The sequence below is a fragment of the Geotrypetes seraphini genome, chromosome 1 (genome assembly GCF_902459505.1).
Source record: "Geotrypetes seraphini chromosome 1, aGeoSer1.1, whole genome shotgun sequence".
Taxonomy (NCBI): Eukaryota; Metazoa; Chordata; class Amphibia; order Gymnophiona; family Dermophiidae; genus Geotrypetes; species Geotrypetes seraphini.
In genome coordinates, this window is record NC_047084.1 from 42581321 (window position 1) to 42598786 (window position 17466).

The window sequence follows — 17466 nt, forward strand, 5'->3', positions numbered from 1 at the left end:
GAGAGTGGATGGTAGAAAGGGGAGAACAATTTGACTTTGCAGTGAACTCAAGGGCGATCTTGTGAACCTAGTCATGGAAGTATCCATCCATTGTCTGGAGAAAGATAGATGGAGCAGTCGGCACTTTGAGGAGGGAGTTAAGTTTGGCAAAGAGACAGCGGGGGATGGAAGAAAGGGAGGGAGTTAGCTGGATGTGGTAGTCTTGCATGACCATTGTAAGAGCAGAATTAATGGAGGTCAGCATAAATTTAAGGTGAAGGAAGTCAGCATGTGTGTGAGATCTGATCCAAAAGTATTCAGCACAGCAAGTACAGGAATGTAAGTAGCGGATACTGGGAGTGAGCCAAGGTTGAGGTTCGATTGTTCAAAGTCGTTAAATCACAAGAGGACTGTGAAAAATTGCAAGAGGACCTTGTGAGACTAGGAGACTGGGTATGAAAATGGCAGATGACGTTTAATGTGAGCAAGTACAAAGTGATGCATGTGAGAAAGAGGAACCCAAACTATAGCTGGGTTCTATGTTAGGGGTCACTGCCCCAGAAAAGGATCTAGGTGTCAATGTTTAGGATACATTGAAATTTCATCTCAATGCATGGCGGCGGCTAAGAGAGAAAATAGAATGTTAGGAATTATCAGTAAAGGAATGGAAAACAAAGATGAAAATGTTATAATGCCCTTGTATCGCTCTATGGGACGGTCGCACCTCAAATACTATGTGCAATTCTGGTCACCATATCTCAAAAAATATGTAGCAGAATTAGAAAAAGTGCAGAGAAGGGCGATGAAAATGATAAAATGAATGGGATGACTTCCCTATGAGGAAAGGCTAAATCAGCTAGGGCTCTTCAGCTTGGAGAAGAGACTGCTCAGGAGTGATATAATAGAGGTCTATAAAATACTGAGTGGAGTGGAAAGGGTAGATGTAAATCACTTGTTCACTATTTCCAAAAATACTAGGACTAGGTGGCATGCAACAAAGCTACTAAGTAGTAAATTTAAAACAAAGCGGAGTAAATATTTCTTCACAAAACATGTACTTAAACTCTGAAATTCATTGCCAGAGAATGTGGTGAAATCAGTTAGCTTAGCAGGATTTAAAAAAGGTTTAGATAATTTCCTAAAACAGAAGGGCGGTTACACATGTGAGGAAGCAGATGGCATGGAGGGCCAGTGTTGGGATTGGCACTCTCAGTGGTGATCAGAAGAAGTAGTAGTAGGAGAGTGTACTGAAGCAAAGGGGAATAATGACAGCAATGACGAAGATGGGAGGTGCTCAAAGAGAAAGAAGATGGATGAATGGAAGGGAGAGAATGTTTAATTTTGAGAACGGAGAATAAGGTAGATAACAAGATAGCTGGTGATAGGATAGGAAAATAAGAAGAAGAATGAGGACTTGTGGTGTGGAGAGGAGAGGGATAGAGATAGGAAGCAGTGAGAATGATAGAGAGGGATAGAGACTGGGGAGAGTGAGAATGAGAAGCAAAAAGTAAATTACAGCCACAAGGAGAGGAATAGAGAAAGAAAATAGAAATATACAAGAAGTGAGGTAGTGAGAATAGGGAGGTGCCCTCAGGAGGCGCAAGAAGGAGAGCACTAAGGAGCAGGTGTAGGCAAGTAAATCTCTCATGAATATTTATTGTAAATATCCTGAAAACCTAAGTGGTTAGTAATGCCTCAGGATAGATTTGACAATCACAAGTTTAGAAGATTAGCATAGTATAATAGTACTTCAAACTGAGGGTTAATAGTTGACTAGAATCGATTTGTCACTCCATCAAAAATTACAAAGACAGATACTTGATGAAGTTACAGGGAAATACTTTTAAAACCAATATTTTCACTCAGAGAATAGTTAAGCTCTGGAACGCATTGCCAGAGGTTGTACTAAAAGCAGATAGCGTAGCTGGTTTTAAGAAGGGTTTGGACAATTTTCTGAAGGAAAAGTCCATAGTCTGTTATTGAGAAAGACGGAGCAAAAGACGGAGCAAGCCACTTCTTGCCCTGGATAGGTAGCATAGAATGTACTCTTTGAATTTTTGCCAGGTACTAGTGACCTGGATTGGTCACCGTGAGAACGGGCTACTGGGCTTGATGAACTGTTAGTCTGTCCCAGTAAGGCTAATCTTATGTTCTTATGTAGAATCTTCTGTACCAAATCAACATATTCATTTGCCCCTTTAAATCAACATTATGAAGACTATATTGCATTATTATAATTTATTAGTGATATCTTATATGACTTATCAAGAAATACTATTATGTAGGCTTTGCCTTTACAATCATGAAAAACCGATAGAACTGTTACTTACATCATGAAATAATTTTCTATCTGAGGCCAGTCGTTTTGATGACAGAGTCTTTGTAACATGATAGAAGGTGAGTAACGCTCTGTGCTGGAGGAGGTCATCTTGGACTTTCACCGATTCCAGTAAAGTAGGAATGAGTTCTGGCCACTGTTTGGGACAGTCCAATCTAGCAACTTTGCCGATCAATACTGCAACCTGAGTAGCAATCTGAAGAGAAAACAACCAAAAAGAGTGAGAGGGAGAGATAGTTATCTTTTTATTTGATATACCGTCTTTCTTTCACAGATATCAAGGTGGTTTGCAATACATTGAATAGTAAAACAGGTACTCTTAAGTAATTTTCCTATCTGTCCCTGTGGGCTCACAATCTATGGCACCTGGAGCAATGGAGGTTTAAGTGACTTGCCCAAGGTCACAAGTAGTGGTGCTGGGATTGAACCCATACATATAGTGCTCTACAATTCAAAAAGCACAGCACAATAAGATTTCCAAAATTCTGGATTACTATATAGTTTTTAAGTGCCTATATACCAGGAGTATGCATGGCCAAGAAAATATTTGGTCCTCGTTCATTTAAAACTAATTTCTCCCAATTCTCAGGCAATTTTTTTTTGTGTGTTCATTTGACCTACTCAGTTGTTTTAGGCTTATATTGTATACACAAAGGAACTTAAAAATGTAACACAATCAAATGTATACACATTAATCTGTAGGCATACAAGTGATTTGAGTGCACTTCAAATTTTTAGGCTCCTTGTGACAGATTAGTCGGTGTTTTCCTGGACTTCTACGCACACTCATACACAAACACCCAGGCAGATATGGTTGGAAGGTACAATGAATAATCTTTTATTCTTTTTACAAACCTGAGCCTGTTCCCTCACAGGCTCAGGGAAGGCAAAACACTCTCTTAAATCTTAGAGAATTCATTCAATCTATGAGGTTGACTTACCATAGCCCAGCAGAGACCAGTCATCCCCTTGATATTCTCATACACTCTTCAATCCTTTCCAGGGATCCTTCTCAGCCTACACCTAGGAAAGGTGGAAGTCTCTTTCTCCCTTGGGGACCTCTCTCTCTCAGGGACATCCCTGAATGATTCCAGTCTGGGTCAGAAGTAGAGAATGACACAGGGAAAAAATCTGTCCCCGTCACTGGACCACCGTCCCCTTCACCGCCCCATACCTGCCGTCCCCTTCACTGCCCCGTTCCCGCAGCATCCACCCTTCCCTCTCGCCACCTCACTACCCTTCAGCAGCCCGAGAATCTCCCTCCCTCACCCTTACCTTCTTGGCGCGTTAGTAAAGAAACTTATTGAAGCCGGCAGAGACTGCCTGCCTGTGCCTGTAGTCGTGTGTGTGTGGGCGCCTCAAACCATCTTGTGTGTGGGCGCTTCAAACCGTCTTGACGTCATAACATCTGGGATTTGCATGTCGTGTCTCCATTGAATCTCAAAACGTTCCAGTGAATCATTACGTTTATTGGTCATAACAGGGCAATCACCGATGGTGGTAGCGTGTAAGATGGGAGGAGTCGTGGCAGATGTTGCTAGGAAATGAGGCAGTGGATAAACGGTGCAAGGTTTGTTGCTGTTCAGACTTGTAACAGACGACTAAGGACTGGAGTGGAGCTGGGTCTGCTCTGATCAATATGGTATATGCTTGTGCTTAGGTACCTGGCTGAGCTCGAGCTTTGTTGGGCATCAGGGCTGCCAGGAACTCCCAAAGCCAAATCTACGGCCAAATCTATCTCCCTCCCTCCCTCCCCCTTACCTTCACGGCACTTTAGTAAAGAAACTTCCTGAAGCCGGCAGAGGCTGCCTGCCTGTGCCTGCAGTAGTGTGTGTGTGTGTGTAAGCTTCTCCTCTGATGCAACCAGAAGTTGCGACAGAGGAGAAGCTTCCGCCCACACGCACGCGATTGCAGGCAGGCAGGCGGCTAGCCACGGGTAACTGCCACCATGTCATTCTCTAGTCAGAAGTACTCCTCTCTGCCTGAGTCCCGCCCCTCTGACTCATCGGGGCTGTATCCTTTCCCTAATGGATCTCAGCATTGAGTCACAAAGCTCAGAGCATTCTGATACAAGTAGTTTTCCCCGATTTGTCTGATGCCCCCTGCTGCCCAATGGTATAACTGCAGTCTTAGTGAGGGAACATCCCTTAATCACTCATACTTCCAAACAAACTAAATGCAAGTTCACAAATGCACCTCTGGTATACATACTGCATAGTCTTGGGCAAGTTCCGTTTGATTAATTTATAACCTAATTTCCTACAGAAACACTGACCTTATCAAATCAGATCTGTAGAGGTACAAGCCCTTGCTACAAATAATGGGTGCTTTACAGTTTGTCAACTTGTGCCTGAGGTATTATTAATATCTATTACCAATCTGTGGTGCTATGCTCCAATACAGAGACATTTTATTTATGTATTTATTTAGATTTCTATCCCATTCTCCCAGAAGCTCAGAATGGGTTACAGGTAGACATTCACAATCGTTTGAAAACAGACTAGTCATGACAATAAATAGATTACAGTAGACAATAATAGAGCTTGTTATAGAGACCAGACTGGTCATAGCGAAGAGTACTAGGAGAAGTATATTGAGGATATTTGTTATGAATTGGAACCCTGTAGAGTCATGTTTGTTCTAATTAAAGACATTTACATGTCTGAGCATGCCTGTATCCCCATTAAGCAATCCAGCTAAGCAAGACTATGCAAAGTAGTCAGAGTGAACCTGAAGACCGTTCAGACCCAGAATTTGAGAAAAGCATCAGAAATGGCATCAAAAGGTTGAACTCTAGTCTCTTTGGAGCCCAGAGTTCCATAAAAAGCACCATAAGTGACACTGAAAAACAATCTTGTGGCTTTGCAAACCACAACATACAGGATATCAGAGTGGTATAAAAGACATCAACTCAGCCCATCAAAAACATCTAACCTGATTTCATCTTTTCTGTCAGCACAACTTGCTGATCTTTGTTAAAACTTCATGCACAATATTCTAAATGAGGTCTCACCAGAGTTTTACACAAGAGCATCAATATCTCATGTTTCCTACTGGCCATTCCTTTCCCTATGAACCCAAGCATCCATCTAGCTTTCACCATCACCTTTTATAGTGTATAGCTTATTATTTATAATACATCTTTAACAAGGCAGATTACATCTTCACATACACAATAAATATTACAAAATCTGTTTGGCCACCTTAATAATAATAATAATAATAAATTTATTTTTATATACCGCCATACCATAAACAGTTCTAAGCGGTTTACAAGGGAAGAGACTGTATACAGACAGCGACATTACAGTGAACTTTCAAATTTACATTGGCATGTTAAGTTTAGTCAGGTTTATCTGGAAGTGTATTGAAAGTACATCAGGTCAAGATCATCACATAACATAAAAACTCACTTGTATACCGCAAACATGTTAAGTTCTATGCGGTTCACAGAGATTAGCAATACAAATGAATGAACAACCAGTATCTAACTTCCAAAAAATTCTGTAAAGAGATGTGTCTCTGAAGCACGTCGAAACTGTTGATACGAATTTGAAAATGTGAATATGTGAATCAGATCCCTAATTCATAAAGCTGCATGAAAGGACAGTAGATGCTCCTGGAATTTCTTATATTTACTTCCCTTTGCAGAAGGAACGAGAATAATGAATGAAATTTCCTAGAATGTTTGGAGTTTGTAATAATGAAAGATTCCATAAAATACTCTGGGATTAGACCTGTTAATGCCTTAAAGCATATACTTAAATTTAATCCGTGCTTCAACCGGAAGCCAATGCAGTTGAGGATAGAAATAGGTGACATGATTATACTTCTTTAAATCAAAAATCAATCTAACTGCTGCATTCTGCATTATATGCAGTTTTTGAAGATTTTTTTGAGCTCCAGCAAGATGGACGATGTTACAATAATCAAGCTGACTAAGGACCAATGATTGTACTAATAGTCGAAAGGAATTAATATCAAAATATGCTCACACTCATATCTCACACAAAAAGAAGAAATGTGCTCTTTCAATATAGCCTTTTGTAGGGTCTGCCGAGTCCACCAATTAATGCTTCAGTCTGTGCAGTTCTGCTAGTAATTCTCTGCAGTCAGTTTCTTTAGTGAACAAAAGTTCTTCACCCCATAAACTGTACTGTTCCCTCAGGATTTTGCAGGCCAAATATATTAACCTGCATTTCTTAGCATTAAATTTTAGCTGCCAAATTCCGGACCATTCTTTAAACTTAAGTCCTTCCTCGTGGTATCCATACCATCAGGGATATATACTCTATTGCAGATTTTGGTATCATCCACAAAAAGGCAAATCTTACCATACATCCCTTCAACAATATCGTTACAAAAATGTAAAAAAGAACTGGCCCAAGATCTGAACTTTGCAGCACACTACCAGTAACATCCCTGTCCTCAGAGTGAGCTCCATTTACCACTACCATCTGTTGCCTTCCACTCCTACCCTACACAGTTCCTACCCCAGTCTGTCCCTATGGGACCTGTATCGAGGGCACTCAATTATTAGATAAATCCGATGAATTTCTTTGACTGGGTGACTAGACAGATAAAGAGAAAGTGCTAGATGTGATGTACTCGTATTTAGGTTTTAGTAAAGCCTCTGACACTGTTCCACACAGGCATCTAATAAAACAAACTGAGTGCTCTCAGTATGGACCCCAAAGTGATGGCCTGGGTTAGGAACTGATTGAGTGGAAGCTGACACGAGGCCAGCAACGTGATCGATTTCAAGAAACGATGGGATAAACATGTGGGTTCACTTCGGGGAATTGCTTAGGGGAGTGTTCTTTTAAGGGGAGGGTTCTTTTGAGTGGGCAGACGTGTTGGGCCGACGGCCCTTTTCTGCCGTCATATTCTATGTTTCTAATGGCAAATGGGGATTGATCTAAGGAAAACAATATTACCAGTGGTGTGCCACAAAGTTTGGTTCTTGGGCCTGATCTTAACATTTTTGTAAGTAACATTGCTTGATTTTGGGCAGATGGCTCGGGTTTCTCAATGGCTGGCTCAACTTGGGTTTTCAGTGGCTTGGGTCATGCCTTCAGCCTGCTGTCTACCTTTGCTGTTAGCACAAGGGAGGTTACCAACAGAAAGACAGCAAATCCCCTTTCCCCTCACCCACACAAAAATCAAATTCTGTCCAGCAGTTCTCCTCAGCTCTTTCATCCTCAGTTTATTTGCGGTGGTAGCAGCATATTTGGCTGGAAAGCACGTCTTCAAGCAGAGACCAGCCTACCTCCCTTCCTTTCAAGCATTCGCACACAGCTGTGCATAACCCCTTCCTACCGACTCCTGCACTGGCTGCCAATGGAGGCACGTGCGAAGTTCAAGCTGGGATGTTTCTGCTTCAAGGTACTATCCGGTCTAGCCCCTAAATATATAACTGACCTCTTCTCCTTCTCAACTAACAGACATAAGAGAAGTACACACCTGAAGTTTGTTTCCCCATCGGCTAGAGGATGTAAATTTAAGAGACACCATCAACAACTTCTATCGTATCAAGAAGCCTTATGGGGCAAAGACCTGGAAAAACTAATTATACACGCAAATAACTATGGTGAATTTAGGAAATACCTAAAAGCATACATGTTCTTGAATTACCTAGATAACGAATCTGTACAATCGCTCCCATCACAATCTCTCCCCTAAATCTGATCCCGTAAACTGTTAGCCACTAATCTCTAACTATGTATGCTCCATTCAATTTGTAGCATCTTTCTAATCATTGTAAACCGTATAGAACTCGCTGCCTCCTTCTACTTATTCACAATGGCGTTCTCTCACTGGAGTGTTGCCTTCTTTGCATATACGATTTGACTATATGACTTCCAAAAATACTATTTACAACTGGTCTTCTCTGTCTCTATTAAAAGGCAAGGCGATATCATCCTTCTACAGTATTTTAAGAGATCACTCCTTCACTTTTTCACCTCACTCTATGAAGCACTGGGACGCTATACTTACCACTCCGCTTTCTGACATTGATTGGGAGCTTTTCTGGTCATCAACAAATCGCCCGCTTTTATCTTCTAGAGTATCACAATCAATGTACTTTCTTATGTGGCAGGTAATATGGACCCCACTTCGCATGTGGAAAGCTAACTTAAAGCAAGACTCTGTTTGCTGGAACTGTTTGAAAGAGGAAGGAACTCTTGATCATATGTTATTTCATTGTACTCTAGTCCGCACTTTTTGGACCTACGTCTGGAACACCATACAATCTATTACTAACTGCTCAGAAGAAATCTCTATAGACATTGTAATCCTTCGCTCTCAACACCCATGTTTCACACAATCAAATTGTCCACCTAAACTCATTGATACCATGTTGGTAACTGCTCTCATGCACATTCTAAAAAATTGGAAATCACCTTCGCTATTAGATTATACCTTTTGGTGGAACTCTCTGAGTATGTATCATAGATTTGAATCCTATGCATATGAGAAGAGAGTTACATTCCGAACCTGCATGAACTTGAAATACAACAAATCTCCATGGTCATTCTTAGATTCCTATGTACGCTCATCTTCTTAGACACTACTGTTATCCTTTTCTTCTCCTCTCTTCTCTCTTTCATTTTTCTTTCCTTTTTCTTTACTGCTCTCTCTCATCTTTATCTTATATATCCCTTACATACATTTTTAATAATTGGAGCCTTTGCTCCTATACAGTTAAACATAGATTTATATATTTTATATACAGAAAGCTTTATTTTGTTTCTATGTACTTTAAATGATTCTTGTATCCTTTAAAATACTTAATAAAAATTATTGAACTGGTAAACCGTATAGAACTTCACGGTACTGCGGTATATAAACTGTTATTATTATTATTATTATTATAAAGTACACATGTACCAGGCAAGGGCAGAAAAATAGATTTTAAAAAAAAAATAAATTTTAATGTTAATTTGCATGTTGTTCATGTTGAGCATTAGGAAGTTACTTTTCTACGCTGTTCCTAAGATGTTTTCTGGTGCTGCTCTCTACAGCGCTGGAGTTCTGAGCATCAGCCTATTAGAATGCAGAGTAGCTCTTCTGTGCTTTACATGTGCTCTAACCACTAGAGTATCATCCACTTCACATATCCTGCAACTGCTGGAGCAGTAAAAATACAGAGGACTCTCAGATAACCAGCATTTTTGACACAGTCTGTTACCCTTGCATGCTGAATAATGGAGCTTTTACTGTAGCATGATTAACTATGCCCTGCTATGCTAGCTAACAGTCCCAGGTTTATATTTCTACTAATTGCAACAGGAGAAGGCTTAAGAGGGAATAATATGTCCTTTTAAGTCCCAAGCCAATGCAAAAAATGTATTCTCTGCAGAATAATGAACATTTGAAGCTCTTTTTCAAATGAATCTCATTTTTTAAACATCATTTAAATGGAAAGTAGCACAATTGCTTCCCCACTGGAGCATCTGTTAAGGGAAGAAAATGATTAATCAGTATTCGTTTCATCACTAACCTGATTTACTGGCTCATTGAAGTTGGTGATGAGCCCTGCACGCAATGTGGATTTCTCCTCCTCTGATAAAGCACTGTGAAAAAGAGTGCATGTTTCTTTATCAATTCAGAATTTAGTGCACCAATACCAAAAATAATAGTAACCAATAAAAGAAAACATTTTAAAACTCTTAAATAATTCATGTGCATGCAAAAGAATAATACATTCCTTAAATAGTCTTGTGTTAATAGTTTAAACAGTATCTTCAATTATTAGATTTCAACCAATGTTTTTCTACATTATTCAATCCCATGCATGAATAATCTTTTCCTTTTAGCTTCCTCTTTTAGATTACTGCTAAAGAAAAGCAAAAGATATGCAAAAAAGTAGCACTGAGAAAATTCACTGCTAATTTAAAATACTTTTAAGTAGGACTGTACATTTAATAATAACTTTATTCTTATATACCGCCAGACCATGCCAGTTCTAGGCGGTTTATAAGAGAAACTGAAACAGCGATTTATACAAAATCATAGTAAGATACATAACAAACAAATGAACAAAACAGTAAAAACGTGGAGGGGCATAATTAAAAAAAACGTCTAAGTCCTCTTTTGACCTAAGGCCCTAAACGTTGAAAGTAGAAGCAGGGAAAATGTCCATTATTAAAAAAAAGTCCAAAAGGAGTTTTTGGTTTTTTTTTTTTTTTTATATATATAATGACCTGCCTCTACGTTCAGCTATTTAAACGCCCAGACCACCACTACGTCTAAACTTACACCAGGGGTGCCCACACTTTTTGGGCTTGCGAGCTACTTTTAAAATGACCAAGTCAAAATGATCTACCAACAATAAAATTTAAAAAAAAAAACACAAAGCACACTGTACGCTGGGAAAATGTTAATTATCATTCTTATTCCGGGTTTTTTTTCAAAGAGGTCAAGGCAGATGACTCTATGCACTGTCACCTCTGTAACAACCTTACAAAAATAGACAAATATACCCCCCTCCCTTTTTACTAAACCACAATAGCAGTTTTTAGCGCAGGGAGCTGTAATGAATGCCCAGCGCTGCTCTCAACGCTCATAGGCTCCCTGCACTAAAAACTGCTATTGTGGTTTAGTAAAAGGGGGCCATAGTGCAAAATATAGACAGCAGATATAAATTCAGACACATTTTGATCACTAAATTGAAAATAAAATCATTTTTCCTACCTTTGTTGTCTGGTGATTTCATGAGTCTCTGGTTGCACTTTTTTCTTCTAATTGTGCATCCAATCTTTCTTCCCTTCTTTCAGCCTGTATGCTTCCTCTCCTCTAGATCTTATTCCCTCCCCCAACTTTTCCTCTCTCTCTGCCCTTTCTTTCTCCCTGCCTCCCTTTCTTTTTTTCTTTCTTCATGCCCCCTTTCTTTTTTTATGTTTCTCTTCTTTCTCCCTGCCTGCCCCCTTTCTTTCTTTCTCCCTGCCCTCCATCAAGCCACTGCTGGTATCATCGGGGAACAGGCCCCCAAGCCACCGCTGCCATCGGGTAACAGGCCCCAAAGCCGCCGCTGCCCCGAGCTTTCCCTGCTTCCTTGCCTCGGGCCGACCAGCATTCTTCTCCCCGATGTCAATTCTGCCGTCAGAGAGGAAGTTACGGCCCAGCCAAGCAGCGATTGGCTGGCCCGAACTTCCTGTCCGACGGCAAAATTGACGTCGGGGAGAGGAAGGCTGATCGGCTTGGTAGATCGCCAAGGCAAAGTGAATCTATCAAGGAGCCCGGGATGGGCTCCGCGATCAACTCACTTTGCCTTGGCGATCTACTGGTCGATCGCGATCGACCTTTTGGGCACCCCTGACTTACACCATATAATCAACCTTAAAAAAGCCTAAGTCCCAAACACCCAAAACAAGGGCTTTTAGGCAAAGGAGGGGCCAGTCTTTTGCCTAAAAGCTGGATTCTGTAACTGGTGTCTGTCAAAAAGAACACCGGTTACAGAATCCCCCCACCCCAGCAATGATCGGGCCAGGAGGGAGCGCAAGTCCTCCTGGCCCGGCAAAGGCCAACACCCCCACCCCGACAGCGATAGGGCCAGGAGGGAGCCCAAGACCCTTGGCCCGGCGAAGGCTGACACCCCCACCCTGACAATGATCAGGGCAGGAGGGAGCTCAAGCCCTCCTGCCCCGGCAAAACCCCATACCTCCCACCCCTACTAAGATACTGGCAGGAGGGATCCCAGGCCCTCCTGCCCTCAGTGTACCTTTCCCCCCACGATCACATCCCCCCGAACTCCTGATCAGCCCCCTACCCAGCGACCCCACAACCCCCTGCCTACCCCTTGACCCCCAAACCTCCCTCCCATACCTCAAAACCAGTTGGCGGATGGACGGGTCTGTAACTTATTTTGTTAACTGAGTCGACCTCCTCTTTAGGAGATGACACGGTATATAAATCTAAGTCTTAAATTAGATTAGATGAGCTAGTCGTACAAGTAAGGGTGAAAAAACTAACTCATTTTGCAAAGGTAGGCTGCTGCTGCCACCACCACCACCATCACCTTGGTGAAGGTCTGCGGAGCTGTGGCAAGACCAAAGGGCAGAGCTGTGAACTTTAATGCTGTTCCAGGACATGAAAACGAAGGAAATGCATATGATCCACAAAGAATAGGACATGTAGATACGCCTCTATCAGGTTCAAAGCTGCCAGGAATTTCTCTGCCTGTACTGAGGCAATGACCAACCGAAGCATCTCCATAAAAAAATGAGGTACTTTGAGAGCTGTGTTGTATTACTTGAGGTCCAGGATTGGCCTCCAATCCTCGGAGCCTTTTTTGGGCACGACAAGTATAAGGTGTTTCTGCCGAAGCCTGAGTCTGCGTCTGGCACCCTTTGATTGCCTGAATGTCTAGCAATCTGTTTAGGGTCTCCTGGACATGGGCAGCTCTTTCCAGTCAGTCCATTGGAGAGTCCACGAACCAAGCTGAGAGAGGAAGGATGAACTCCAACTCTAGCACTCATTGGTCAGTCGTGATAGCTTCCCATGCTTCTAGGGAGTCCTGCAACCTGCCTCCAATCATGCACAGATGGGCTGGAAGCCTGCCGTCATTAAGATTTCTTGGGCTGCCCACCTGGATGAGAGGTGGAGTCCTGGATGCTAGCTATGGACTTTTCCTCCAGGAAATTGTCCAAACCTTTCTTAAAACCAGCTACACTATCTGCTCTTACCACAACCTCTGGCAATGTGTTCCAGAGCTTAACTATTATCTGAGTGAAAAAAATATTTCCTCCTATTGGCTTTAAAAGTATTTCCCTGTAACTTCATTGAATGTCCCCTAGTCTTTGTAATTTTTGATGGAGTGAAAAATTGATCCACTTGTACCTGTTCTACTCCACTCAGGATTTTGTAGACTTCAATCATATCTCCCCTTAGCCGTCTCTTTTCCAAGCTGAAGAACCCTCGCCTTTTTAGTCTCTCTCATACGAGAGGAGTTCCATCCCCATTATCATCTTGGTCGCTCTCCTCTGAACCTTTTCTAGTACCGCTATATCTTTCTTGAGATAAGGACACCAGAAATGAACACAATCCTCCAGGTGAGGTTGCAGCATGGAGCGATACAGATATTTCCCTTGGGTCTTGCTGAATTCATACTATCAAATTTAGAAAGCAAAAAAAAACATATTTCTCAGACTACATCTGTTTTCTTCCCTTGTCTTTCACAATTTTGGCATCAATTCTTTCAATAAAAGGATACAAAACAAAATCTCAACTCTGCCCAAAAGTCTGTAGCAGCTTCCAAACTCAACAGCCAAGAAGCATCTCTCAGCTTTCAAAAATAACTGATCCACAGTTCATCCCCTTTCTCGGAAGACAGAGGCTAGCAAGACAATGTCAGCCATTTATGCTGTATTAAAGATCTGATATACTGCCCTTTCTGAGCTGACAGTTATTTCCCAGCTTCCCTGGAAGTTTGCTTCTGAAGCTCTCCCTTCAAAAGTACACACAAAAAGAAAAAATGTGCTCTTTCAATATAGCCTTTTGTAGGGTCTGCTGAGTCCACCAATTAATGTTTCAGTCTGTGCAGTTCTGCTACTAATTCTCTGCAGTCAGTTTCTTTAGAAAAGGTAGGTGTAAGGTCCAAATGTTCTAGCACAGAATGCAGACATTAGTTCAGTTTGTACCCACTTGTCTGGTACATAAAACTTCTGATTCAGATTCCAGGAGCCCAAAAATTACCTTCTGACTCTGACTCCTTTATTTATATATCTATATAGGAAATGAATAATATACTAATTACATATATTCTGTATCAACTGCAAACATGTAACATACAAGGCATTTCATCACTGACAATGTGAATCATCAGGCTACTTTTTAGAACCCTAACCTGTTAAAGCTGGGATCTAAACGCTATAGCTATGCCTTTGTAGCTGTTTTATTTTATTTATTAAATAAATTACAGACACTCAAACAGACTATAAAGTGTAAAATAATAGGATGTAAAAGAAGATTAGCATCATCTTTTGTTACTAATTCAAAAACAAACAACCTAACAATGTAAAGAGAATGGTTTGAATATTTAAGTCAAAAATAAAATATATTATTCTAAGAAACAGAATTACTTCTGCCAAATCCTCTCTCTTAAAAGTCCTTAAATCTGATTTGATTTATTTTTAGTGCTGAAAACAGTCTCTCAGCCCTGATTTGGGTTGGTGGCATTGTTGTTACAGTTCTAGCTACATCACTAATAACTTCTGGATAAACAAGGATGACTTCTTCTATGCTCAGTTTTGATGAGCGGCCATACTTTTCCACTTCCTTTAATCTTTCAAAAAACTCTTTCTGAAACTTCTTTAATGGGACATAAACTGGTTGTTTTCCTGTGATTAAGCAACATTACTTTACTTTAGAACAGGGCTGCCCAAGTCCAGTCCTCGAGATCTACTGGCAGGCCAGGTTTTCAGGATATCCACAATGAATATGCATGAGAGAGAGATTTGCATGCCAAGAAGGCAGTGCAGGCAAATCTCTCTCATGCAGATTCATTGTGGATATCCTGAAAACCTAGCCTGCCACTAGATCTCAAGGACCGGACTTGGGCAGCCCTGCTTTAGAATGTTCTATTCTATCCAAGAAGGCTTCAAAATCTAATTCTTCATTTGAAGAGGATGATGTACCGATGCTTATTTGTTCATCCAGTGGTTGAGGTGTTTCAGGTTGTACTTGTAACCAGTGTTCCCTCTAAGCGGGCGGGTGTTGTGAGCAAACTTTTTTCACCGTGAGCCAAAAATATCGGGCGCCAGCAAGTTATGAGCCAACTCGCCCGATTCTCCTCTCGCCGCCCTGCCATCTGCCGTACGCCTCTTCCGATCGTGCGCTGTGACGAGAAACGTGTGCGCTGCGATGTAATATTTTGTGCGCCAGCGCACGCCAGCGCAGCTTAGCGGGAACACTGGTTCAAATGGTTTTATTTATTTCCCCAAATTTATTTTTGTTATACGCATTGAAAATATTTGATATTGCGTTTAAATCAAAATCTCAATAAACTTGAAACGAGTGCCCGTGAGATTGTGGGAGGGTTAAATACTCAAAACTTAGAAGTTTTTGCTACGCCAGCTTTCTGGTATCTTTACATACAGTGGCGTACCTAGCATATGTAACATCCGGGGCCCATCATTTTTTGGCACCCCCCCCCATCTGTAAGAAAAACATGATTTTTAGTAACAAACCACACGTCACACATGAGTACCTAGGAAAAGGCAGCATCTTACATATTGCAGTGAGCAGTACATCAATACACCCATTGTAAAACTAAACAAGCCAGACCAGCACAGATCAATCCTACACCGTCAATCCTAACAGAAAACCATGTCTTTCGAACACACAGAACACAGAAAACACCTTCGCCTAGTAAGGAATATGTAATCACAAACTAACCCCTCCCTCTTTTACAAAACTGTAGTGTGGATTTTAGCTACGGAGGTAACAGCTCTGATGCTCATAAAATTCTGAGCATCAGAGCTGCTACCACCAAGGCTGGTGCTAAAAACGCTTCACAGTTTTGTAAAAGGGGGGATAAAATAAAAATACATAGACAAAGGTTAAATTGAACCAGCAAGAAGCTGGACTCTGCATACAATGCTTCACAGAAACAGTGACACATGTCTCCTAAAGCAATAAATAAATAGAAATTTTTTTCTACCTTTGTCTTCTGTGGTTTCTCCTTTCCTCATCTTCTTGTAACTCTCTTCCTTCCATCCACTGTCTGCCGTCTCTCTTCCCCTATATGGCATCTTCTCTCCTTCTATGCCCCTTCCAGAAACTGTATGCCTCCCCCTTCCATCTCTCCTTTCACCCCATTGGTCTGGCATCTCTCTCCTCGCCTTCCCTCTCCCACACCTCTCCTCATAGTCTGGTATCTCCCCTTCCCTGATTCTCTGGCATCTCTCTCCTTTCCTTTTCTTCCATCTTTCGCTCCCCCTCCATGCTCTCACATCTCCCCCTTCCTTTTCCCTTAGACTGGCATACCTTCCTCCTACGCTCCAAGCCCTGGCATCTCCTTTAATTCCCTCCCTCATCTTCCTTCTCCCTCCAGCTGGGTACCGCAACACTCTTCCCTGCAGCTCTGCACTTCCCCACAATTGCCATGCTTCGGTTCCTCTTCTTCCTTCCTTCCTCCCCCCCCCCCGCGGGACCCTGCGGCACCATCAACTCTTACTCCCTCTAATGTCGGCCCTGCAGCTCCAGACTTCCTCGCACCTTCTCCCCTCCCCCTTTGGATCGCTATTATTTTAAATGTTATAGCCGCGGAGCTGTATCCATCAGTGGAGATGTCTAACCTCGGCCTGCCCCGGAACTCTTACTGCAGCAGACGCCCGTCTAGGCAGGAACAGGAAGTCACTGTTGCAGTAAGAGTTCCGGGGCAGGCCGAGGTTAGACATCTCCACTGATGGATACAGCTCCGCGGCTATAACATTTAAAATAATAGCGATCCAAAGGGGGAGGGGAGAAGGTGCGAGGAAGTCTGGAGCTGCAGGGCCGACATTAGAGGGAGTAAGAGTTGATGGTGCCGCAGGGTCCCGCGGGGGGGGGGAGGAAGGAAGGAAGAAGAGGAACCGAAGCATGGCAATTGTGGGGAAGTGCAATCCCCCCAATGCGTCCCCTTACCTTACCGACGCGTGTGTGCGCTGTGAAGAGAAACTTTGCGCTGCGATGTAATATTTTGTGCGCGAGCGCAGGCCAACGCAGCTTAGCGGGAACACTGCTTGTAACCCTTTCGTGCAAACTGCTGCTTCATAGAGTGCCTGTTTTCCTATAGCAGCTTGGTCATTGCTTAACAAAACTTGGTTCACTGGTTCAATGTAAACAGCAGCTAAAAGAATTTGATTATCTAGCAAGAGACCCTCTATTTTCTTCATTGAAGATGCAATGTTATCCACAATTAATCCTTCTCTTCAAGATGTATTATACATCAAGCTTTTCCACTCCAACAAGAATTTACCAGGTGTTAAATCCTCAGATTGCAGCTTCTTGGTGACAGTAAAAGGGTGAGAAAACAGACTTTCTAAACCCGCCGCCCCTTCTGCCCATAGGCTTTCAGATAGTGAAACATTATGAGGTCCAATCTTCAAGAAAGTCTTTTAGTTCAAGCAAAAGCTTTATTATCAAATATGTGATTCCCCAGCATG

The 17466-nt window shown here is 41.9% G+C and overlaps 1 protein-coding gene across 7 annotated transcripts in view; it reads right to left on the reverse strand.

The window, feature by feature from the left end:
- IPO11 (importin 11) overlaps window positions 1–17466 on the reverse strand; it is a 568146-nt gene that overhangs the window by 494170 nt on the left and 56510 nt on the right. For all 7 annotated transcript variants that reach the window (XM_033930425.1, XM_033930408.1, XM_033930455.1 and 4 more), the window contains exons 4-5: window positions 9822–9894; window positions 2310–2513 (exon numbers count right to left, since the gene is read on the reverse strand). In XM_033930425.1, coding sequence (XP_033786316.1) covers window positions 2310–2513; window positions 9822–9894 — 277 coding nt within the window. The remainder of the gene's footprint in view (window positions 1–2309; window positions 2514–9821; window positions 9895–17466) is intronic.